This window comes from Emys orbicularis, chromosome 10 (genome assembly GCF_028017835.1).
Source record: "Emys orbicularis isolate rEmyOrb1 chromosome 10, rEmyOrb1.hap1, whole genome shotgun sequence".
Lineage (NCBI taxonomy): Eukaryota > Metazoa > Chordata > Testudines > Emydidae > Emys > Emys orbicularis.
Window position 1 is genome coordinate 78433625 of NC_088692.1, and position 26208 is coordinate 78459832.

The following is a 26208-nucleotide window of genomic DNA, read 5'->3' on the forward strand; positions in this document are numbered from 1 at the left end:
GGAAAGTCCCTGGTGGGCCGGGTAGGTTTGTTTACCTGCCACATCCGCAGGTCTGGCCGATCGCGGCTCCCATGTCCCTCGGCCCGCGCTGCTTCCAGCAGCTCCCATTGGCCTGGAGCAGTGAACCGTGGCCAGTGGGAGCTGCGATAGGCCGGACCTGCGGACGGGGCAGGTAAACAAACCAGCCCGGCCCGCCAGGGGCTTTCCCTACACAAGCGGCGTCCCAAATTTGGGAAACACTAGTCTATCATATCCCCCCTTAGTCTCCTCTTTTCCAAGCTGAAAAGTCCTAGCCTCTTTAAACTCTCCTCATATGGGACCCGTTCCAACCCCCTAATCATTTTAGTTGCCCTTGTCTGAACCTTTTCTAATTAAAGATTGGGAAGTGTGTAGGACATGAGGTAGCAGAAGCAGCGATGTAGGCAGGGGTGGAGCTATCCAGACTTTTGAAGCATGCTTGTATCACCCACATCCATGTGCATACATATATGTGGTGTGCATGATGCATAGAGATTAGAACTAGCTGAAACTTTTTTCCAACTTTTTTTGGATGGAAAATCCAAAATTCATTGCAGCTTGTTACAGAAAAGTTTCACGGGTTCAGGATGGAATTTTTGGAGGTGCACCCACCCACCCCCAAAATAGCCACCTGACTGGTAGTTATTGAGAGACCAGGCTTGAGTCCCTTCTCGGACTCAGGTCTTTCTCTTTTTCTCATGTGTTTTCATAAAATTTTTTGAATGATAATAAGAATTCTATTTCATGAAAAGTTGAGGTTTTGAAGTTTATTTTCCAGCCAGCGCTAGTAAGGATTAGACTGTGTGTTTAGTAACTGATATGACTGTATGTGTTGTGTTGCTCTTAACATGCCTAGAGATTGAGACAGACATTTCTGTAACTCTAAGCCAATAAGGATGGTGAGTAAGAGTTGATTCCTAATACACTGGGGGGGGTAGGCTCATCCATAGGTAATATGAACAGTAACAAACAGTTCTCTTGTTATATCTGGCAATGACATGGTCTCAGACACAACCCAAGCTCTTTATTTGAGTCACAAAGGAAACCTAATGCGTTTTGAGATTGTTGTACTTAAGAAGATGTATAAAAAGAAATGGGATGGACAGAGATGGAAAAATGTTTCCAGTGTGCAAGAGGCTGTCCTGAGCAGACTCTGAGTTTGTAATCTCAGATAATGTCGCCGCTATGCTCACACCAATATTGCAGAGGGCCTGAATATTTATAGGTCATAGCCAATGTCAAAGCAAGAACTTGGGCTGCAGCTGTTTCTGCTGCTGCCATCCTGGATATCACATAGTCACGTTTCTGCATCATCTGGTTAAAAATCAGCATGTCAACAGTCCCCCTCACCTCCCCCAACAACATCCCTTTCTTTCACTACTGCTCTTCCATGACTCTGGAAATGGCGGAGGCCACTTTGCTGGCACTGATGTCAGCTACTTTGCTTGCAGATGCCAGTTTCCCTTGGATGCTTGCAGCTGGTATGATGGGGTTGGCCCTTACCAGAGATGTGCAGCCAATTTCCCCATCCCTTTGCTTCCAAGGCCAGTTAGCTAAGGGCAGCGTTTATATCAACTGTGAGAGCGTTAGTAGCCACTTGGGCAGTACCACCGCACCCAGTATGGGACAGGGAGGGGCTCGGTGCCCCAGCCATGGAGAAGGGGGAGCTGTATGGGAAATGTGGCTGAGACAAGCAAGGGAAGAGGGAACTCCCATCTGCTTCTCACAGAGGACAGGGATTAGCACTTTCCCTGCAGACATTCCCTTTGGCTATAACCCTTGGCTACACCCATCCAGTCTCCCATGTTCCGCATCCTTGTGTCGCAAAGTAAGAGCCCGCTCTCCTTGTTCACTTGTAACTTGGGCTTGTGATGGGGGCGGGGAGGATCCAGACGTGTGTTTGAATGGACATGATTATTAGGTGGAACGTGAGAATTGTTGAGACTTGGGGCCACATCCACATGGGATGTTAGCTTTCAGGAAAGGAAAAGATGAAACCAAGCCACCCCCCACATTTAATGGCTGAAGAAGCAGAATAAGAATCAGGACTCCTGGGTAGGGTGACCAGATAGCAAGTGTGAAAAAGTGGGGAACACTTTTTCGGGAGTGGGAGGATAGAGTTGCGTATATTAGACAAAGCCCCTAATCTCAGGATGGTCTCAATAATATTGGGAGGTCTGGTCACCCTACTCCTGGGTTCCATTTCTGGGCCTGCCATTGGCCTGCTCTGCAAGTTACCTCAGCTGGAATTTTCACATCAAACTGTTTAAAATCAGGCCAGACTTTGTGCAGTGCTGAGCTCCCCGCTGGGCATCTTGACTTCAGGAGGACGTGACTCTGCATCTTTGAAAATCAGGCCACTTTTTAAAGTGCTTAAATATGCGTGGGTGGTAAGGGGCTAAATTTAGACAGCCAGGTTGGATCCTGTTGGGAGAGACTGCCAAAGGCACAAGGGATAGTTGGGGACCCTAGCTGCCTTTTGACCTTTGCAAACTCTCCCTTTGACTTTAACCGTGTAACTCAAGTAACCTCGTCCTCATACTTGCCTCGTTGATTAATTTGGCTCCCTGTGACTCAGTTTACACACATTAAGAATTGTCACTCCTATTCTGATCTGCCCCACAGGGGAAGTGGGGATCCCCTGAAGAGAAGCTCTAGGGAAGCGTTTCCTGTGTTACTGCAAAGAACATCTCTGGACAGATGAAATTGCTGATCCCAGAGGAAGGGTAAATTCTCTATCCCAGGGGTTGGCAACGTTCGGCACGTGGCTCGCCAGGGTAAGCACCATTGGCCCGAGATGGCGAACCGCGGCCAGTGAGGGCCGCGATCGGCCGAACCTGCCGCGTCAGCAGGTAAATAAAACTGGCCCGGCCCGCCAGGGTGCTTACCCTGGCGAGCCGCGTGCTGAACGTTGCCGACCCCTGGTCTATCCCAGTGTTTCCCAAACTTGGGACGCTGCTTGTGTAGGGAAAGCCCCTGTCGGGCCAGGCCGGTTTGTTTACCTGCCGCGTCCGCAGGTCCGGCCGATCGCGGCTCCCACTGGCTGCGGTTCGCTGCTCCAGGCCAATGGAAGCTGCTGGAAGCGGCGCTGGACGAGGGACATACTGGCTGCTACTTCCAGCTGCCTATTATACTGATGCCTAAATGCAGCTCTTGGTACATTAGAAAGGGGGTGCCAAGTCACAAGCACCAAAAAAATAGTGGTTTGGATTCGGGGGAGGACAGTTGCATCTGCAAAAATGATGAACATTGTTTTTCATACTGGAGTCTTTGGATGCTCAGGAAACCGAGGTCCTTATCTTTCACACAAGTAAAGTAACAGAAGTAGGCTATTCTGTTCATCCATTTTATTGCCAAGAGGCATTTCTTTGGCATAACAGCATCCTGGTGTATCCTAATAGGGTCTAGCTGCCCTGAGAGGAGAGCTGCTGTCAGAATACTTTAAAGTTGGACAGAACATTTCCTTCTTTTTGAGGTATATCAGCAAAGATTCTGATCGCCTCCAGTGGGAGACTATTTTTATACTGTCCAGGGGCTGTCTTATATTATGAGATCGCTATCACTTTTTTTTTTTTTTATTTGAATCCTAACTGCATGTCTTAGGATGACCTTAAAAATATAATCTCCATCTCTGGAAAAAAACAACAGACCTGTTTCCAAGATGGAATTGGGTTGCCTTTTTTTAAGGAGACATGACCATGAAAATAAAAGAATGTTGGATTTCTTCCATGAGTGTGGCAGAGAGCAGCTGTGGTACCCAGTGTTGCATCTTCTTGGCGCTAAACTGATGTTGCATAAAACCCACAAGTATATTTCTTTGCATTATGTAAATCTTAATTGGCCTATCTCTTTTGAAATTGTCTTGTCAGTAAGTGAAGCTCCCAGCCATTAATTAATCGTAAAAGATTCTTTTAAAACGTTTGTTCGACTTAATTTTTATTTATTTTGCAAAGAAACTTTCTGTCGGGGCTCAACTCCTTACCTTTGTGGCTGCTTCTTGAGTCAGTTATGTGACACGCTGCCGACGTGTGAGCCAAGTGTCAGTGTGTCAGCAAGGCCATGAGTTCAGACAGACAGGGATCGGGTGCCTAGCTTGTCTGATGTGTGCTTTGGTGTGCGTTCTTCAACTGCTCCATGGGAGAGTTGGGTTTCAGTGTTAAAACCACAGTCTCAAAAGGGAAGGGGTGAAAAGTTAGGCCAATGACAACAGGCAATTTAGTGCACAGAATGCACAGTAGCAAGGAGCGCTCCGCACACACCAGCTCCTCCAAAACACATCTACTTCTGATGGGAACTCAAACTAGTACTGAGGAACATGGGTGAGTTTGAGGGGTTCACCACTTGTGCTGCTCAGTGCTAAGGATGTGCTGGAGTGATACCCATGCCGCCAATGAGATTCAAGCTTTGGGGTCAACGTTTGTAAAGTGCCTATGGCAGCTGGAGCCTTTGGCTTTTAGGACTCCAAGCCTCTTTGTGAATGTGACTTAGGTGCCGAAGTCATGCAAGCATTTCTGAAAATGTTGCCCATGGTCTTACACCAAGGTCTAGAAGGCTTTATGGTTGCCTTGCCTAGTGCTGCTAACACAGCATCTGATACTAGCACGCTTGATCATGTCCCATAGCCCCTTGCTTCACAAGCAGTCAGTCATTCCAAGGGACGACTTGCAGTGTAATGGCCTAATTCAAAGTCTACTGAAATCAATGGAAAGACTCCTATTGACTTCCCAGGGCTCTGGATCAGGCCCAAACCTACTAACAGCTGTGAGTCATCATGGTAAGATCGGCAAATGGAGTAAACCGAATACAGGCTATTAGCTAAGGTGGGCAGGGACGGTGTCCCTAGCCTCTGTTTGCCAGAAGCTGGAAAGGGTGGACGGGGATGGATCACTTGATGATTACCTGTTCTGTTCTTTCCCTCTGGGGCACCTGGCATTGGCCACTGTCAGAAGACAGAATACTGGGCTAGATGGACCTTGGGTCTGATCCAGTATGGCCGTTCTTATGTTATGTAGGTATGTGCTCTTTAAGTAATTGTCTCTGGATTTCTCTCTCTTTGTAGGTGAGTGTTTTAACTACCTTGGAGCGACGATTCAACCTGCAGAGCGCTGACGTGGGGGTGATAGCCAGCAGCTTTGAGATTGGGAACCTGGCCCTCATTCTCTTTGTGAGCTACTTTGGAGCCCGGGGGCATAGGCCACGTTTGATAGGATGCGGAGGAATAGTCATGGCTCTGGGCGCCCTCCTTTCGGCGTTGCCTGAATTTCTGACCCATCAGTACGAATATGAATCTGGGGAAATACGCTGGGGGGCTGAAGGGAGGGATGTATGTGCTGCCAATGGGTCCACCAGCAACGAGGGACCAGACCCGGATCTTATCTGCAGGAATAGGACTACCACCAACATGATGTACTTGCTTCTCATTGGAGCGCAAGTGCTCCTAGGCATTGGTGCTACCCCTGTACAGCCACTAGGAGTTTCCTACATCGATGACCATGTGAGACGGAAAGATTCCTCCCTGTATATAGGTAAGACTTTGAAGTTTGTTGAATGCAGTTGAGGTGTTCCTGCTATTGCAGCTCATTCTGTTGTCTGGTTTATCCGGCATCAATAGAAAGGGTGAATTTGGGGTTCTTCTCTGTGCTTCTATGTCTGTGAACGTACCTTGGCTTTGATCTACCAAGAACTAACTACTACAAGAAACATCTCTCTGCCACTGATCACCATTGTGCCCTCCCTGCCCCTCTTCCACTTAAAATACCATGGCAGAGAAATGCAGGGGTCTTTGCTCTTAGTAGAGAAAGCTGGTGATGTGTTGTCATCCTTTGGGTTGGCAGCCATAATGAGGCAGTGGATGATTAGGAAAGTTGTTCTCTTTTCACAGCAATTTCCCATGTCCCTTAAACTCTAATGATATTGGTCACTTGTGGTTGAGCTTTAGCTGCAGAACATCAAAGTAGCTTATAAGACAGTAATTAACCACTTATCCAGTGTACTTTAGCTGCCTCCATAGTGTGTTAGTTGACATGTCCAATGATTACTGTATGAAGGCACTGGATCTGAGGGGCATTTCTCCTTGCAAGTTTTCTAATAATTCCTTTGAAAAGCTATTCTGAGCACACACCCCCACACACAAAGAAAGTTCTCTTTTGTAGAGCAGGTGCTCCTACTCAGCATCTTGTGGAAGGACCCCAGAAAATGTTACCTATAGGGGAGCAGGATGGCAAAGCTGGTAAGTCTATTGTGATATATGGGGAGTTAGGCATCTAACTCCCAATGGTTGTGATCATGCTGCAAAATTACTCAGTCCATCTCAGGCAGCTTGGGGTTAGTTGCATGGTGTTACATGATGGGGTTAAGGGGTAACGCTAGGTTTTGGTTATCAACTGAAATATCCTAGCCTTAGGGTAAAGAGCTCATGGGTTTCTGTGAGGAACCCCGCACTGACCGTGCTTCAGAAAACTTTGTGAGTGAAGTTGTCCTCTGAAAGCTTCTAGACCAGGGGTCGGCAACGTTCGGCACGCAGCTTGCCAGGGTAAGCACCCTGGCGGGCCGGGCCAGTTTATTTACCTGCTGACGCGGCAGGTTCGGCCAATCGCGGCCCCCACTCGCCGCGTTTCGCTGTCCCGGGCAAATGGGGGCGGCGAGAAGCGGCGCTGGCGAGCGATGTGCTGGCTGCGGCTTCTCGCCGCCCCCATTGGCCCGGGACGGCGAACCGCGGCCAGTGGGGGCCGCGATTGGCCGAACCTGCCGCGTCAGCAGGTAAATAAAACTGGCCCGGCCCGCCAGGGTGCTTACCCTGGCGAGCCGCGTGCCGAACGTTGTCGACCCCTGTTCTAGACTCTGTCCATCTGTTGTCTATACAGTATCTGCTCCATTTCCATAGGACTTAGTAGTAGCTAGCCACCAATTCTGCTGGCCCCAATTCAGCAAAGCACTGAGGCATCTGTGCTTATCTAATTTGCCTGCCTGCCTGTGTTTCTCTTGTGTCCCTCAGCATGGTATTTAATGGCTACAGAAACTTCACCCCCGACCTACTCTGACTGGAAGCCAAAAGGCAATCCCATCAACAAACCACCTTGCTATGACCTCTCTGGTTGAGTTACCAAATAGAACAAAATACACCTGGCTGGAATGGCCACCCGTGTAACCCTGCTCAGCTTCTGTTGCCTTTCTGAATATGTCCCATGATATCAAACTTAGTGAAACAGCGGGGACACCTATTGGATAGGTTGTCTAAAGAGCGTAGCTGTTGTATTCCTCTCCTAGATTAACGCCTCTTGCATCTACTTAAGAAGGTTCTAGCATGTTCACGGCACAGACCATTTATTCCTTAAATGGTCATAAAATCATTATTTCAGCATTTAGCTCTGCACACTGGAATTTTATGCTCTGAGCATTTTCTTGAATTTTGTGGGAGGGTTCCACTGTATAAAGAGGACTGGAAATATATCACTTTGTGTGTAAAATACAGGATAACAAATGGCCTCAAGGTAAATACAAAGCCGAATTCTCTGGAGCAACTCTCTCAATGCCACAAACCATGAGTTTAAATTAAGTCTTATAATTTCAGAGTTATTGATCATAAAAACAATCTTGAAAAATTAGCAATTTGCTTAAGTCAGTGGAGTAGATACATTGGCAAGATAGATATGACCACTCTGAGATTGGAACTGGGGAGAGGTATGTGCGCAGGGTGGTAAGGAGGAGGGGCCATCAGGAATTTTGTTCGAGGCATTAAACTTGCTGCGTTAACATAACCTTTAAAAAGTTGATGGTTTAATTGATGCTGGGAAAATACTGCCAAAACAAAATCCACTCAACAATCATTTGAATTTCCTCATAACCTTGCTTCCCAACTGTTTTGGTTTTTCACTTTTTGCAAACAGCGTTTTTTTGTTAAAATGGCATGAATGTCCATGAAAACTCATTCCTAGCAGTTCAAAATGTGGTTATTTGTGCCAGAAGTGTGTGTGCACTCATCCAGTTGGGGACCAGCAGTATCCATGAGTAATTTCTGACCCATCCCACCCCTGCATCACAACTTGATTTGTTAAATACTGTTTATCGAATGCTTTCTTCAGACTGTGATCAATTCATAGAGTAAAAGAGTGAAAATCATTCTCTGAATAAATATGAATACAAAATAAACAAGAAGAAATCTGGCTCTGCTTTGTATTTGTCATGAGCAGGAATGAAGGTTAAATAAAATACTGATTGTGACTTATTTGCTCAGCTTTGAATTTAGTTGACTTTTTCAGTGATGTCAAACGATAGCATTTTCAGTGACCTTGGCAAAAAGAAGCATATCAGCTCTCAGCAAAGCTAGTTAAGTGTCATGACTGGTTCATTCTCCACTGTGTTATACACCCTCCCTGCGTATTGTCAACGTGCAGTATTTTATACCAACCTTCTTCTCCTATAATAAAGTGTTCACTCTGTAGGGGCTGTGCTGTATGCATCCAGGATAACAGGTTTCTGGGATAAGTTCTATCATTTTAAATCAGGAGTAAAGTGAGCACAGATTACTGCCTTAGGAGAGAAACTAATTAATAATGATAGTCCAGACAGTCATCTTGTCACATTAGACAGCTGCAAAGAAATGATCATTTCTTGGCCAAACTATGTAACTTTTGCCATATGGCTCACTTCAGCAATGTGCATATTGTGTCTGGTCTATGATTGAGCTAGGCAAGGCATTTATGGGACTCCTAGGTATTAGTTAATATCTGCTCACCCCTGACTTGACCAGAAAGGATAAGAATTCCTTCAAGAGTGCTCATACAGTGAACTAGATGGAACTGTCCTAGTGTACTGTGTCTATTTCTTTTTATTCATATTGCACAAGAGTGAGACTTTCTGGCCACCTGTCTAGTGAGAAACTGATATTTGGGAAACGCTTGTGGTGGGGAAACTACACCATAATATGGGGCGTGGGGGGTGGGGGAGAGTGGAGCATGGATTTGAAAAGTATTGTGAAACCTGATAGAATTAAGGGAAGGATAAAAAAAATTAGGACTGCAACTGTGTGGGCCTCAGGGCTGGAAATTTGTTACTACAGTAATACAGATATTGCAGTTGATGGGCCATCCATTCCTGGTGTAACTCCACTGATGGAGAAAAGGATGACGTTAGACCATTCTGTCTAGGCCAAAACCTGCACAGACTTGTGCATATGCTTAGCTGTGCATTCTCTGTGAATAGTCCCACTGGATCTAAAATGCAAACACTTTGCAAACTTAGTGTATTATAGTCCCACAAAATTTAGATATGTCATTACATGCACATATGCCATATGAAGTTATGTTTAATTAGCTACCCTTACCACAGCTGCATGTACAATTTGGAAAAGTGTGTGTTAGGCTAGTTAGAGCCCTGATCCAGCAGTTGGATCCATGTGGGCAGATCCTCGTGCCTGTGCTCATCATCATGGACTTCAGTGGGATTCCACGTGGGTCCCGTTACAGGTTTAAGAGTGCAAATTCATACATGCACAATTGCCCCCACTCCACTTTTGGAAAATCTGACACATGGTGTTGGGGAGAGTGCCCAAGGCTCTGACTTGGCAAGGTACATAAACATGGGCCTAACTTTAAGCATGTGTGTGTTCCCATTGAAATACAGGCGTATTCGGGTGGTTAAAGCTGGGCCCATGTATATGCACCTTGCTGAGTCAGAGGTGGGGCTTCTTTGGATTTCATCTTTGCAAAGAGCAAGGGGCGATATGCTAACAAAAGGATATCTCATCGGGATGGGCTCCTGTTATGTTGTATTTCAAATTTCTAGAGACAGTAGCAGTGCTTTGGGTTTATGATGCATGCAATATGTTGCTTCCAATCGCAAATAGACTGTTGCTGTAGTAACCAGCCCTAGGAAAATAAAGAGGAACAACTTTGTGGTAACTGAAGGAATATCAAATCAGCGAGCCCCACTCTATACAAGGATTCTTAAAAGAAAAGACAGTTTTGCCTTAACATAGACAAGGCTCTGCTGTCTTTTGATATCTGTTCCTACTAATGACAGGATACAAATTTTTTCATTTCATCAACCAAGAGTTCATTTAGCTCAAAGATCATGACAATAGCAAAAGGAGCCAAAGAGATTTAAAAAACCCCAAAAGCCGTTAGATCAGTGGTTTCCAAACTTGTTCCACCGCTTGTGCAGGGAAAACCCCTGGTGGGCCGGGCCGGTTTGTTTACCTGCCGCGTCCGCAGGTTCGGCTGATCGCGGCTCCCAGTGGCTGCGGTTCGCTGCTCCAGGCCAATGGGAGCTGCTGGAAGCGGCGGCCAGTACGTCCCTCGGCCCGCGCCGCTTCCTGCAACCCCCATTGGCCTGGAGCAGCGAACCGCAGCCACTGGGAGCCGCGATCGGCCGAACCTGCAGACGTGGCAGGTAAACAGCCCGGCCCGCCAGGGGCTTTCCCTACACAAGCGGCAGAACAAGTTTGGGAACTACTGCGTTAGATCATTGAAGTTGTGAAAGGCATTTGATTCAGTGCTTGTTTATTTACGTTTTTTTTTTTCCGTATCCAACATCATACTGTTTCATCTCTTTAAAACAAATCTGATTTCATCTCAAAAGATTCCAAGCCAGGGAGCAGTTCTAAAGCAGTTTACCTACTTTACACATAAGTTTCTCCGTAGTCATCGTAAAGAAACAATTTTGGATGGGGAATTCCCCCCCAGGGGAACCTGCGCAGTTCGTTATTCCTCTACCTTCACTGACAGTAAAGCTTCCCTCATGATATCCATATTTTCTAAACAGTAAATTATTTCTATAAAATAAATGTTAACTTCTAAATAGTGACATTCTCTCCCATTACCCCTGCTAACAACCTCTATTATGAGGAATTCTGTGTTTATACTGTTCAGCTGCCCATGGGTCTGATCTTCACTACTGAAGCCAATGGGGATTTTGTTACTAGAAGGATTGGATGCCATATGGGACATTATAGTGCAGTTGGGGAAAACATATTTATGTAAGTCCCTGTTTACCATTTTAAACTTGCTGCCTTCTGGAGGAGTGTTTTATGGTCATAAAACATCCAGCAGTTTAGACATTAATTTGTATATCCTGGCAAAATGCCATCTTAAAGTAAAATAAGCCATCTCCCTAAATTCCTTCTACGTGCCAGTGGATTACGGCATTTTCCTTCACTTCCTACCCTTAACTGTTGCATAAAGTTGCCATTAAAGGCTGCCCCATTTCAACCCAGTAATTGTTGCCTTTTGGAGCTGAGTGAATGGCTTTTGTATAGTCAGTGTCTGACTTGGCATAATTAGAGATGAAAGATGCTACATGCATTCGGGAGATTATTACTATCTAAATTATTCTGTTGATATAGAAAATTAAAAGGGACTACATCAGATTGCACTGGCTTTCCATTCCTTTCATTGGGCACTGGATTGGACCCTTAATGTATTAAGTTAGAGAGGGCCCCAAAATTTGTCCTTCCCCAACATTGGTTTCGTTATTGACACATCCTCTGAATTCAGGATTCCCATCGCTTTAAATCTCCCACAGGCTTGCAAGAATGGATCCCATCTGGAAGATGGAAGAATTGCATTAAGGAACTTCCAGAATGTTGCAGAGCAGCTCTGAGCCAGGAAGAGTAGCACCGGAAGCAGGCACACTCCTGTAATGCTGCAGGGAAAATAGAGAATGAGAGGAGGGAGAAAATAGGACAGGTCCAGTTAGGCTCTCCTTGTTCCGTCTTCCAAACTCCATGTCCTTGCACCATATGTAGTCACTGACACCTAGGCAAGGTAAAATGCCATCACTGGGGTGGGAGTGGAGAATTGATTTCAATATTATCTCCATTCACTTTGCACAGGACTTGATGAGGCAGGAGGGAATTGGGCCTTTTATTTTCAGTATTCACATTCATTCCTGCAGTTAGAGCATCTTTTTCTTTTCTTTTCCACGTGAATGTGTGAACCCTTTTTTTTTTTTTTTTCGATTCCCAAGAAGTGCTGATACTCGCCTCTCGTGAGCTCTTGTTTAATTTAAGCACCAGCTCAAGTCTGCTGAGCTGCAATACAGTAGCTTGAATCCTGAAGTCTTCAGTGATAAATGTCAATTTAAAACCCACTCAAATTAGGTAGTGTCAGTCAAAAAGATAGCAACCATTGTGTCTGGGAGAAGCAGAAGTATTTTCTTTATTGACAGGTAGTAAACCTGAACATCAGTAACTGGGGCAATGGGTTAATAGCCAGTTCGAAGCATAGGATGCTGAATATAGAAGGGCATCAGATTTTGTGTTCTGGCTACCACTGCTTTGTATTACAACACAAAACGTTGACACGTTTTTATTTTAGAGGTCACTTTAGCAAGCTAAACAATTACTGTGAACCTCAAGACCATATATTTTATATGTTCATTATGTTAGGGCTGGTCAAAACATTTCTGTCCCTTTTTTGGATGGAAAATCAGATTTTAAATTAAATATATTTTTGTGAAACTGAGCACTCGAATAAGGGCCAGATTTGTCAAATGAGCTCATCACATCAGTTGAGGTCCTTGAAAATCCGGCCATACATTTTGCAGTATTTGCTACTGGGTAAACAGAGTACTTCTGAAAAGTCTGGCCCTTATTTAGGTAAGTAGGAGCTGAACCCTTGAAAATCTGCCCGGAAGCTCCATTGGAAATTGGTTCCCATGTTTCCTTATGTAACACATTAACCAAAGAATAGTGTCTTGTTAAAACTGTAGACGGGTGGGGCCCCTGAACACATGCAAGAAATGCTGCCAAATTCTGTCTTTCTTACTTTCTGCAGTATGTGTGTATGACTTTTTTCCCCCCTCTGCAAGCAAATTTACTCAGATTTCCATGAGAACCCAAGTAGTTTGTTGGTGCTACTGACAAGTTTTAAAGAAAATTTAATTTCTCACCCAGTCTTGTCCATCTTTCTGAATTTCCCTTCATTTTCCTGAAATGTATGTTTAGGATCTACACTGTAAAACAAAAAACATTTGCCTTTAAAATGATGGTTGACCATATCACTTTTCTCTTTTGAATCCCTCTGCTGGCACCCATTGCTATCACATTGAATGAGTGGTATAGCTAGGATAGAAAAACTGGGTAGGCCCTGGCTGTCGGGTGGATGGGCAATGACAGAGGGGCCACCTCCCCCCACAGAGGGGAAGTATGGTTTTGTGGGGCCCTGGGCCAGGACAAGTGGGGGTCCCTCCCCACTCCTTCCCCCTGCAGTCCACCCCCCCAACCCGCGCTCCTGCCGGGGAAATGGGCTTGGGACATGGGGGCTTGCCCCGTCCCCCCACCCGGCGCTCCTGCTGGGGAGCAGGGTCCAGGCACGGGGGCTTGCCCCGTTCCGCCCACCTGCCCAGTGCTCCTGCCGGGGAGCGGGGTGGGGGTGCGATTTGGGTGGGCCGGGATGCGTCTGCATTGAATTTAAGCTCCTTGCCACCATGAAAACTCTGCCCCTCCCTTGCTGAATCTTCCAACTGCTCCCAGCCCCCTCCATCCTGCCAATGTTCTCCCCACCCCCAACCCATCCACGTGTCAGTCCCACACAGTCACATCAGTACCTTCTCTCCTGTGGCCCTTTTATGCTTGTCCCATTTCACTGAGCTCATCCACAAGGCCTCTGCCTTGTCCATATTTAAGACCCTCTAAAAGTCCACTTCCATCATGCCATCTACAGTGACTCTAGTTGGCTTGTTTACATGCACCCTGTTCCCTCCCCTTAATCTCTATCTGATTGTCTCTCAGACAGTATGAGCTCCTCAGGGTAGGGAGCCAGTGATGTATCGGTAAAAAATGAAGTGGGTAAATTCCCCTTTCTGGTGTTCCAGGGCAGTGGCCTGGTAGACACTGAGGATGCCCTTATTTTGAATTGGGTTTAGAGTAGAATGACATTAGGGCCTGAAAGTGCCATTAAAATGCACTTTTGGGTGAGCATAACTAACTAGTAGATAACATGCATGGCAGTTGTGATGTTCATCCACAGGATGTACTTGTCACAGGAGCATGGGAATGAATAAATGCTTTACCCACTTCTCATTTAAGGGATAAACTCCAGATTCTCCAACTGAGATGTTTTCCCTTGACTACACTACTTTTGAATAGCTGGAAAGCATCCTACATGTTGTGAGCCATAAACATATAATAGGTTTGCTTGTTCCAACTCTGTCGCTCATATTCACACACACTGTGGGCACAGGCACTGAATTCCCTACGAGTATGTACAGTTTTAAAGGTATGTAATGTTTTTAGCCTTAAGGATTTGACAGTATTCTGTAATCATATTTGCTAGCACTGCAGTAAACTCCTTTTCTGGCTGGTGATTGGAGGGAACCTTTTCTTTCTGCTACATACTCCCCACGGGACATATATTGAGAAGGGACAATGTATTAATGCCAAACGAAAAGGAGAGCCATCCCCCGCTTGAATGCCATGACATCTTTTCATCATTAAAAGGTGTCCTCACATCAGATTCGTTTCTCTTCCCCCACCCCCATACTGATTCTGATAAGACTAAATTGCATGGCTCCAGAGGGATATCCCTGCACTGTCATAGGCCACTGATCCATTGATAACCTGAAGCGTTTTAAAATAAATTATTGTGCTTTGGAGGAATCCATGTTGATCTCATTTGCTGTATTTGAGTGGGGCTGGGTTGGTTACACGTGCCCCCTTTTACAGCATGATGCAGGTAGTTTCAAAATTAAATGGAAACATAAACAAGCATGTAGCCTGCTTTAGAGGGCCAACAATAGCCAATTAATGGAAATAACCTGACACACTGCAGGCAGGAGAATGGAGGCTGTTAAATGGATGTACTTATTCAATTAAAAAAATATACAGTCATAACGGCTGTGAGCTCCATTATTTTACATCAATTGCTCCAGTTCCCTTAGCCCTCTGCTAATAGCTTTCTGTGTCATGAACTGAATAAACAAAGTGTGCATCCAGACAGCCACAATTCATTTTGTGTTTGGTGGGTAGGTGATGCTGGGAGTTGTTTGCATGTTACTTTGAAGTTCTTTTGATTTTGTGCGGGGCTGTAGTACAGTCTCACTTTGAGTGTATGTATGTTGATTTTTATGCTGTATTTAAATTGGTTGTCAGTGGGGAGAGTCTCATGAGATGTACCATCCCCATGGAGAGAGCTGCTCCGTGCTTAATTGGCAGGCACACTAAGGAAAATACACACTACCCAGAACTCTCAGTGGTAAGGTTCCTAGAGACCATTAAACAGAGGGGCTCTTCTTTGAAGTTAAGTTGGTTCTGAATGCTCTATTAGTCATCAGAGAGACAAGGTGGGTGAGGTAATATCTTTTATTGGACCAGCTTCTGTTGGTGAGAGATGCAAGCAGGGGCGGCTCTAGCTTTTTTGCCGCCCCAAGCACAGCAGACAGGCAGCCTTCGGTGGCATGCCTGCGGGAGGTCCCCAGTCCCACGGATTTGGCGGCATGCCTGCAGGAGGTCCGCCGGTCCTGCGGCTTCGGCGTACCTGCCGCCAAATCCACGGGACTGGCGGACCTCTCGCAGGCAAACTGCCGAAGGCTGCCTGACTGCCGCCCTCGCAGGGACCGGCAGGGCGCCCCCCACGGCTTGCCGCCCCAGGCACTCGCTTGGAGCGCTTGTGCCTGGAGCCGCCGCTGGATGCAAGCTTTCGAGCCACACAGAGCTCTTCTTCGGGTCTGGGAAAGGAACTCCCAGTTCAAAATGCCAGGTGGAACAGATTGTTTAGCATGAGTAGTTAGCACATATTGTAAGGGACCATGTGCTAACTACTTATGCTAAACTATCTCTTCTACCTTGCATTTTTTGTGATGCTAGGAGTTCCTTTCCCAGAGCTAAAGAAGAGCTCTGTGTGGTTCGAAAGCTTGCGTCTCTCACCAACAGAAGTTGGTCCAATAAACGATATTACCTCACCCACCTTTTCTCTCTAATATCCTGGGACTGACCCAGCTACAATTAGGTTTTTCGTCTTCCTCTGCAGTATGGGGCACGGGTCACTTGCGGGTTTAAACTAGAGTAAATGGTGGATTCTCTGTAACTTGAAGTCTTTAAATCATAATTTGAGGACTTCACTAACTCAGCCAGAGGTTGGGGGGTCTATTACAGGAGTGGGTGGGCGAGGTTCTGTGGCCTCCAGTGTGCAGGAGGTCAGACTAGATCAGTGGTTCTCAAACTTTTGTACTGGTGACCGCTTTCACATAGTAAGCCGCTGAGTGCGACCACCCCCTTATAAATTAAAAACACTTTTTATATATTTAACACCATTATAAATACTGGAGGCAAAGCTGGGTTTGGGGTGAAGGCTGACAGCTCGCAACCCCCCGTGTAATAACCTCGTGACCCCCGTGGGATCCTGACCCCCAGTTTGAAAACCCCTGGACTAGATCACCTTCTGACCTTAAAGTCTGAGTCTAAACAGCATACTGTTATTCATCAAGCAGGTACCACATAGGCAATAGCAGTGGAACTTCTCCCCTAATGGTACCCTGGGGGGTTGAGCTAGATGCAAATTTGCTGTGTCCCATAATTCAACCCTTTTCCTTTGTCATGGCAATTGGACTGAGAGCCCTGAACTCATTTAACAAAAAACACATTTCAGGTGATAAACTTCCAGGGGCCAATTCTGCCTCTGCAATGCTACCAGTGTGGTGTACTGTAGCCATAAAGGCACTGGAACTCGCTGGACGAGATCTCCTCCAGTGAAAGAGTACAAAGCCCCCGATGAAGGGAGTAGGCCAGAATGAGAGGAGGGCTTGTCTGGCATGTGTTGGGGCAGTATTGCTGTAACTTATGCTGAGGATACATTGGTCCCTATCTGGCCCAGGATCTGGGCAAATATAAAGGAAGCTTAAGGTCATATTTTGCCCTCTGGGCTTCACCAGTTGTGTTGTCCCTCAGTCCACACCGAGTAGTGTCCTCGACTTGAACTGATGACTTAGAGGGGAGAGCCTCCCTAGCCTGGCATGAAGCCTCTGATGTGAGTCCTCCAAGCAATAGCAGCAGATATAGAATTTGGTGTGGAAGATATCTTAATACATGTCAGAAAAGATTATCCCACTTGTCCTCAGCCAAATGAGCAAAAGAGGGTTTTCAAAAATTTCTCCTCTCTGTCCTTGTAACCTTGCAATGAGTGATGAGCAGTGAACAAAGTGTCAGGGGCAGTAGTGTTAAAAGATAATTACTGCCTTAACGATTGCGAAATAGTTACCACTTTTATTATATATTCTGACACACTCATGCACGACCAGGTCTGGTGTCTTACTGCAACCAGAGCTTAACAGAATGTGTACTGATGCACAGACGTGTGCGTCCCTTCGTACCTGCCCTGCAATGTCTCTTGACTGTATCTTGTTGTGAGTGACTGCATTCATGGTGCACAACAATGTGGGTTGCATCATCCCAAACATCTTTGCTTCTGGCTCCCTGTTTATTTCTGTAAATAATCTATAGGGCAAGGTGTTTGAACTAAGCAAACTTGAAACTCACTCAGGGCAAGAACTTTGGTTTATTTTATGCTTCCTGCTGTGCAGTGCACATTTATGTATGTAACACACACATGTATTGGCATTTCGTTATGATTTATTGTCACACACAAAGGCCAGGGTCACACACTGATGTCTGAGAGACTTGTAAGCGATGCCCTCTGGGCTTAATTTCAGGATCCTGTGATGTCCTTATGAGAATGAAGTCTACTTGCTCTCGTAGCTGGGTGGCACGTTAACCCAATTTTCATCACTTGCCCGGGGCTCCCTACAATTCCTGATCTTTGGCCCACTGTGCGCACACATTCTTCAGATGCCAGACATGTGAAATATGCCTAACCTTCTCCAAGTTGTTTTTTGGAAAGCCCTGAACAGTACAGTAGGATAAACATAAATGTCAGGGTGTGTTCCCTTGACATATGAGGGTAGGAAGCCCTTGCATAGTTACCATTAAGCTAAATTTTTATCTTGATGGCCTTCCTGTACGTTGGCTTTTCAGTGTAGGTCACTCACTGATCTAGCGGCTCGCTCGCAGCAGAGCTGTTAGGAATCGTATGCATGGGGGGGTGGGGGGAAGAGAGTGAGCTTTTCACACAAACCTTAGAGGGGGAATTAAGGATTGATGACAGATCAAACGGTGGAGGAGATTTCCCCATGGCCTTCAACTCTGCAAGCATAAGTGGTATCAGACATCCAAGGGGCTGGCTAATCAATGCAGTGGGTTCGATAAGTGCACCCGGTGAATGCCAGGGGAATGGACATGACATGAGGCAAAGATGTTAAAGAGCCCATCAAAACATCTGGTATTCCTTTCATGAGGCCAAGGGACCAAGTGATTACATGGCTGTTGAAACATCAGCATAATGCCATTAACAGCAAATGTATTTTCATTCCAGGTGGGACTAGGACAAGATAACTAGTCCAGTGAGGTTTTATTATTAGGGGGCACAGACAGCTGCAATTGACCACTAGATGGGACAGTCATGTGTGCGTTGTAGATGGGTAAGACCGATCAGTTTCTAGGAAGTACCCCTTACTTACGTTATTAACCAACAGAGACTGGTTAATGGGTGCAGTATGTGGGCCCCTGGTGGGGGGAGGGTGTGGCTGCTTTCTAAAGAACTCTCCAGCTTCCCACTGTGACAGACTTTCCAGTGCTGGCGTCTCAGCACTGGGGTTTATACCATCAAAAGCCTGCATAGACTCCTGTGAATCCGGCTCATGATGTTCGCGAGAGACCATGCTGTATATTGCCCCCAAGGTGTGTTAGTGCTAACTGACTAGTGATTTAGTATCTTTCAGAGCTGCCTACTCTACCAAATAGGAATGCTTGTCACAGAAGGAGTGTGCTGCATGTTCCTTTAAAAAAAATAAATAAAGAAAATAGTCCGCTTATCACAAATGACAAATCTAAGGGAAGTGTTTGCTGGCTCAGACTGAAAAACAATGCAGGACAGATACAAAATCCACACCCCCTTTTTTAAATTTTATAATTCTATCATTCAGCCTAGACTTCCTGCAATCAGACTCAGATTTTCTGTCCTATCTGTCCTACAGATATTGGGAGGCACGGGGGGTGGGATGGGGGGGGCGGAGGGGGGGAATTAATCAAAATGGCAACTCTACGACAGAAGTGAAAATTGATGAGATGCCTTTCATGTTATTGGTGCATCACCAGGGGCGCTGGAACAATTTGTATAGTGGGGGTGCTGAGAGCCATTGAACCAAACTGTAAACCCTGTATCTACTGGAAACCACTTCAAGCCAGGGGGTGCAGCAGCACCTATGCGCACCACTTCAATTACCCATCTGTGTGGACAGAAAGGCAGATTCAACTGAAAGTGATTCTCCCAAAACAGAAAAGTGTGTGTGAGTGAAAGAGAGATGCCCTGACAATACGAAGAGGAGGCAGTTCACTGGGACAGAGATGTTTGGGCTTGTGGTCTACACTCTAGGCTGGGACTTGGGGTCTCTGACAGCTTTGCTACTAGCTTTCTCAATGGCTTTTCCCCCTCAGGAACTGGCCACTGATGTTCTAGCTCTTCGCTTGCTATTTTAATGGCACTGCAGTGCTTTACATCAGTTGCCAATTTCTTATTGCCAAGATACTGCAGATCCTCTAACTGCAGTGCCAATTACTTACTTCAGTTTCCCTTAGGCCAAATTTGGAGCTTCTTCTTCAGACCAAACCCTCCATTGTCTAGAGTGCAGGTTTTGTCTGAGTGAAGACCTCAAGATTTGGCCCTTTCTTAATCGTCCAAGATTTGAGGATTTAAATAGCCTTCGTGGGTCATTTGCAGCAGGGTCAGATTCTCACTTGTTATGAAGTTTGACTCGGAGTATTTCATGTTAATTAAAGCCTCCTCCAGGTTGAATCCTACCCTGGGAAGGGCAGGATCTGACCCTAAGGCACTCTGATCAAAGCAGCAGGGGAAATTCAACAAGAATGTTTTCTAGATAGGAAAGCATGACGGGGGGTGTGGCTTTCTTTTCCACTTGCTTAATTTAGTCATCCTAGTTCGTTTTTAGGTTTCTGACTCTGTGCGCAGAGAGGGGATGGCTCTTATTAGAAATTAAAGGAAATAAAATAAAAAATTGATGGCTTTGCTGTGGCGAATGTTGTTTGTAATTGCTGCACATACCAATTACCCCCCCCAATCAAAGACCACCTGCATCTTATTAACAATCAGCTAATGACATATGGATCTCTTAATTCAATCAGACTGATCATCCAAAGAATAATATACTAGCTGGAGAAAGCTTGAGAGCTTTCAGTCTTTGGAGCTATCATGAGAGACTGATGCACTGTGGGGACAGAAGGGGGAGGGGGCATGCGGGAAGCGAATTACCTCCCATCAGGAGGAAACTAGGAAGAATATGTGAGCGCTAGTCAACTCTTCAGTGACCAAGGCCAAAGTTTTTGTTCTTGTTTTTGAATCACTGCTTTGGGCCCGGGCTGTGATAATTTATGTTGTATCCTAGCAATGCAGCATCTTTTGCAATATGAAAATGTAGTGTGATTGCTTTTTCTTTCCTTCAGGCACCTTTTTGAGAAACAAATGCCCTTCTCTCCCCCCCCCCCCCATAAATGTAAAGATGTTTTACAGCTTAGTGCTTTATGGGAATAGATGGTCTTGATTGCTGTCCCCTGTAAAAAGCAGAATGTACCAGTATTTCTGGTGGCAGGCTAGCAGGCAGCTCTCTGGAGCAGTTGCCTGTGAGCATGGAGGTATATAGAGAGGCACAACTGAGGGTAACTGAACTAGCTTAATTTGCAGGAGTTCTACTGAGCCTTGGCAGAGGAGGCTACAGTCACAGTTGCTTCTCTTAAATTGGGTAGAGGTACAAGATTCTGTATCTGGTTATAAGAGAGAGCTTCTCCATACACGTGCATAACTTTTGATGCTTGTCAATGAGGGCAGTGTCTTGCGATTGGATTCCTGGGTTCTATTTTGACAATCCTATTGACTTGCTTTATAATCTTGGACAATTCTGTAAACCTTTCTTTGTCTCACTTGACCTGTCTGTAAAACATCGACATATAACTGAACAAATACGGTTTGAGCTGATGATTTTTTTTTAAAAGTAAAAGCTATTTTCCTTTGTCCCTGAGCCTGCAGCTCTTACTCCGGCAAAACTCCCATTGAGGTACATTTTGTTAGTAAGGATGGTAATTGAGCTTTGCCCGAGTAAGGACTGTGAGGTTGGGCCCACAGCATTTTACTTCTGCCAAATAAGTGGATGAATCCAATTTGCAGCACTCCATGGGACTTGTGTTATCAGTAGATTCTCCCGGTACACATATTATAGCTTAGACAGTGAACTTCGTTATTTGAGTAACTGCCGACAAATTGTATATTGATCATAACATCTCTGAATGCTGTCTATGACCCTCTTTCTGACAGCAGTTCCAATGACATCAGCTAGCATGGCAAAGTGGGTCAAGGTTACTATATAGCCCTTTAGTGACCATTTGTGTACCAATCTAAGATGGCCGCCACAACAGAGAGACACACAACTAGGTAAACGTTAGCGTCTCTGTATGCGCTTTGGAACAGCCAGGTGTCATTCCAGCATTCAAGAACTCAAGCCACTGCCATTAGCGAAAGAAGAGACATTTGTAACTCTTAATATAATGGTGACTGATTAACAGATGTTGTGGGAGGGTCTTGACTGGTTGAGGTATGCATAAACCTCATAATCAAAGGTATATTGCACTGAAGATGTTAAGCCATTCCTTTCTGTTATGCACCAACATGTTGTAAATCATGCAACTGTCCCACTAAAAACAAATACAGCGAGTGTTTTCATATGTAGCCCTTCATAAAATGTATCAAAATCACTTTGCAGACATGTAGAATAGTCAGAGAATGCTTTACACAGCAGGGTATGGTGATTCATCCAGGCAGGAAGAAGGAAAACGAGAGAGAGCATACAGGGTAAGAGAAATTAAACTTGAAAGATGGAAGAAAGTGTTCCTGCAAGCTAGCCTCAGGCACAGGAAAATGGAGAAGGGCAAAAATGTAGGTGGGGTCGGGGAAGAGGAATGGGAGTGAGAGTCAGTGATACGCTAAAAGTGGGACATGAAGGTTATAAAGTGAGATTGAAACCAAAAGTATTCAGTGCCTCAAAGGGAAGGAGAGAATTCCACATAATGGGGCAGTAGAAGTGAAAGTTACCCTTAACTTTAGAGAGCTGTGGAGAGGGGACATAGGGAAGCCACAATGGTGGTTTGTTTAGGTTTATAAAAATCTCCCATCGCTAGGTCTCCAAGAGCATCCCCAATATTCAATGCCTACCAAAAACCTAACGGCATATTGATCAATATTGGCTCGAATCCCACAGTTTCATTGGATTCCAAAGCCTGAGTAAACATGAGACTGACCCCATGCTCTGTGGTCAGCAAGGCTGGGCTTTGTCAGCCCTATAAGGGTGGCGAATTCCAGCAGGAGTGGGAGGAGTGGGAGGAGGAGAGGTAGGAAGGTATAACATCAGCTAGGATACGGTAAAGCAAGTCGACAAAACACACTGAAATTCAGGATGCCAATTTTGAATTACATCTACAGAGCACCGGGAAGCTCATGAAGGTGACTAAGGATCGGGTGGTTCCCTAAAGGGTAAAGATTCAGGAAATCCATGAGTGGAGACAGGATGTGATTAGGCCAGGAATATAAGATAAGCGAAGATTCTAATATTGGCATAAAGGTGGGGATCAGCATATTTACAGACTGGTGGAATGCGAGAGCCAAAAGACAGCTCAGGGTCCGGAATTTCTGGCCTTACACACCAAGGTTACAGTCTGAGCTACGCAGAGCTATAGCAGAGTCCCCGATATGGGTCATAAGAACTCAGATGCATCCTGATTTAAATACACTGAACATCTAAGGAGATTCTGGATTATTAAAAATCTGCTAGAAATGACTGAGTACCTCCCAAAGGCACAGCTCCATACAAGCAATCTTATTTTTATTGAAAGGGGAGCCTGTTTCATGAATATACAGTACATTTGGGCGTTGGGGGAAATGTCTAGCCTTCTTGTTCCCCACGAGATCTCTGCGTTTTCTAAAGATCCTGATTATCGCCTCGAGCCCATTATTATTTGTCTTCCGACAGCGGTACACAGACACACTGCACAAAGATGCTGACAACTGTGCTAAAAAAGAGTAGCAGCTAATAAGTAAAAAGATCCCAGTCACTGTGAGGCTGCCTGCTATTGACCTCCAGAGTTTATTTCTTGGCTGCCACTTTTGGAGAGGCAATTTTTCTTTAGAATGAAGGTGGAGGAGGAAGGAAATAGATTTAAAAAAAAAAAAAAAGACCCAGGTGGCCATTTCATTAACTGGGGAGCCTCCAGCTGTGTAATTGGATGCTGTTATGCAGCTACAAGGCAAAACTCATTCCTAACTGTGCAACCAACAATAGTTACTCTTTTGTGTGAACCTGCCTCCTGGGGACGCCATGGCTCAGGGAGGAAAAGAAAAGTGACACTTGCCGTATTCTGCTGACCCAATGAAAATGTTGTTTCGTTTGTTCCGGGAATGACTGGTTTTTGAGTGGACTGTGAGAATTTGAATAAAAATCCTGTCAGAAACTTGTCAAAATGCACTTGGGTCTGAGCAGAGTTTCCAAGGATGACAGAACTAGCAGAAATACAGTGGCTTTTTTTTAACAGGCCAAGTTAGGCTAATACGATTTTTGGTGGCACTAGAGATGGGTCTGAGCTTTAAAGCTCTCCATAACTTGGAGGTTACTCTAGTGTAGATTTCTACTGCAGTATGCAAATAAATAAATGATATTCACATGGAAGAAGACAACAACACCTGCATTTAACAGTATCCGCTGGGCACTATCCAGATATTAATGAGTTAATCCTCACAACATCCCTGGATAGGGAACATAAACTCTGGCTAATTTACACCTATCTCCTAGAACTGGAAGGGACCTTGAAAGGTCATCGAGTCCAGCCCCCTGCCTTCACTAGCAGGACCAAGTACTGATTTTTGCCCCAGATCCCTAAGTGGCCCCCTCAAAGATTGAACTCACAACCCTGTGCTTAGCAGGCCAATGCTCAAACCACTGAGCTATCCGTCCCCCCCCCCATTCCTTTACTCACTGGCATTACAGATGGGAAAGCTGAGACAGAGAAATTAAGTGATTTCCTCAAGACCACGCAACACATTAGTGACAGAGCTGGAATGAAAACTCAGGAGAAGCTCCGAGTCACAGGATCGGTTCACTCCACCACACTGTCTTCTGTATGAAGGAAGACTGATCTATAAGTATATAGATATAACTAGTGTATTATCACCTGAGCTTGGTCACTGGAGGTGTTATATATGGAACCTATAAAAAGCCATTTTTACATCTACTGATGCACCACTTCTAGGGGAGTTTAAGTTGTCAGTTTGTACTAAAGATGGGTCTAAACCAAAAGACTGGGCCTAGTTCCACCTACTGCTGAGTCTGGCAGATTTGGGTTACTTTATCTCTATATGGTGTCAAGTATCAGGGGGTAGCCGTGTTAGTCTGTATCCACAAAAACAAGGAGTCCGGTGGCACCTTAAAGATTAACAGATTTATTTGGACATAAGCTTTCTTGTTTTTATCTCTATAGTGAATTGAGGTCAAAATACAGAATCTAGACACCTTAGACCTCTAAGGAACTTCAGATTTAGTCCTAATTTTACCCATTAGGCTCCTCTTCAATGTGTGCCCTCTTTATCCCAACTGCCCATTCCAGGTCCTTCTCCACAGTGTATGTAGTAGAGTCTGTGTAGATTCTCTAGGTACCCTGCACCAGTGGGACTGATGGTTTCTGGAGGATGAGGAAGTGGTCACAAGAGTGAAGCATTCAGAGGCTCATCTCCTGGTCCCAAGTCCCTCTGTCTCAATACAGTAACAGCAGCAACTTCACAAGGGGATAGGTAAGTGGTTCACTCCCTAGTGGTACGACCCTGAAGAGCTACAGGGCAGTCAAGGAAACTGATCTACTTCCAAAGCTTTCTGACCCTTCTGCTCTTCCTTCTGCTGGGCTCTATATGCAGTGAAACCCGTTGCTGCTCCATCCTTTGGGATGCTGACCCTGTGACGTTTGGGTGTCAGTCTTGTGCTGGTGCCCCTTCACTTGGTACGACTATGGAATAACGCAAAACTAACAGAGTGGTAAAGCACAGTTAGCTGTACAGGAGCGCTAGTATATGGGGTACGCATGAAGCAATGAAAAGAGGGGGGCAGGGTAAATAAGAGATGCCTGTAGGACGCGAGTATTTCCAGGCTCTCAGAAATGGGCCCTAGTTGTTAGGCCCTAGTGTCTCTGACTTCCAATAGGCTAGGGGGTGACCTTGTTCATCACTTGCCTTAGCGGAGCACCCAGCAGCTGCAGGATGGAGGTCAGCCCAACGGCATCACTTCTTAGGAGTTCAGCAGCTGACTCGTCGCTTCTCCTGCCAGCTCCTCTTTTGAGCTGTATTGTGTGGCACAAAGTCCATGGAAAGCAGGCGACTGTTATATTTATGACCAAACGGAATGCTGTAAAAGTTGCACAGCAGGTCGTGTGAGTTCTCTATCTCCAACAGTGGGACGGTGACCAGATAGAAGTGTGAAAAATTGGGACAGGAGATGAGGGCGGGTTATAGGGCCTATATAAGACAAAGCCCTGAATATCCGGACTGTCCCTATAAAATTGGGACATCTGGTCACCCTGGGGGACTCTGCTTGATCCCTCCCCTTTCCCATGAGACTCCTTTTGAAGATGGGAGGCAGCATGCCGGAGAGTAAACAAACAAATGAGCCAGAGCTCCTGTTACACCAGGTGTCTTGCAGGTAGGCAGAGACATCAGAGCACAGGTGCAGTGCTCACTGCTGGTTAGGTCAGGAGCTGAGAGAACCGTTTGCCAGGCTGGGAATGCAAGAGCTGAGCAGAGGGAAAGCAAAGCTAGCTCCCCTTATATCGCTTCCCGGAACAGTGACACTATGCACCTCCATAGGGGTCAGAATGCGTTTTATGAACACAAGTGCACTAAGGTGAGGTAGGGAAATGGATGCTGTTAACTTACAGGTGAGCAGACTAGAGCACAGCGCCGTTAAAGGTCCAATCCTGCAAGCTGTAAGCATCATCTGCTCTTAGTACTTGATTCTTCACTGTATCTGAGCTCAGCCCAAATGGAGCGTATGAGCAGGAGAGGGGGCCTGTATGAAGCCCATTGAGGCTCCCTGATTCAGGGC

General features: G+C 45.6%; 1 protein-coding gene across 1 annotated transcript in view; it reads left to right on the forward strand.

The window, feature by feature from the left end:
- The window catches only part of SLCO3A1 (solute carrier organic anion transporter family member 3A1), a 208540-nt gene that overhangs the window by 24820 nt on the left and 157512 nt on the right, over window positions 1-26208 (forward strand). The window contains exon 2 of the mRNA XM_065412462.1: window positions 5078-5543. Within this exon, the coding sequence (XP_065268534.1) occupies window positions 5078-5543 (466 nt within the window). The remainder of the gene's footprint in view (window positions 1-5077; window positions 5544-26208) is intronic.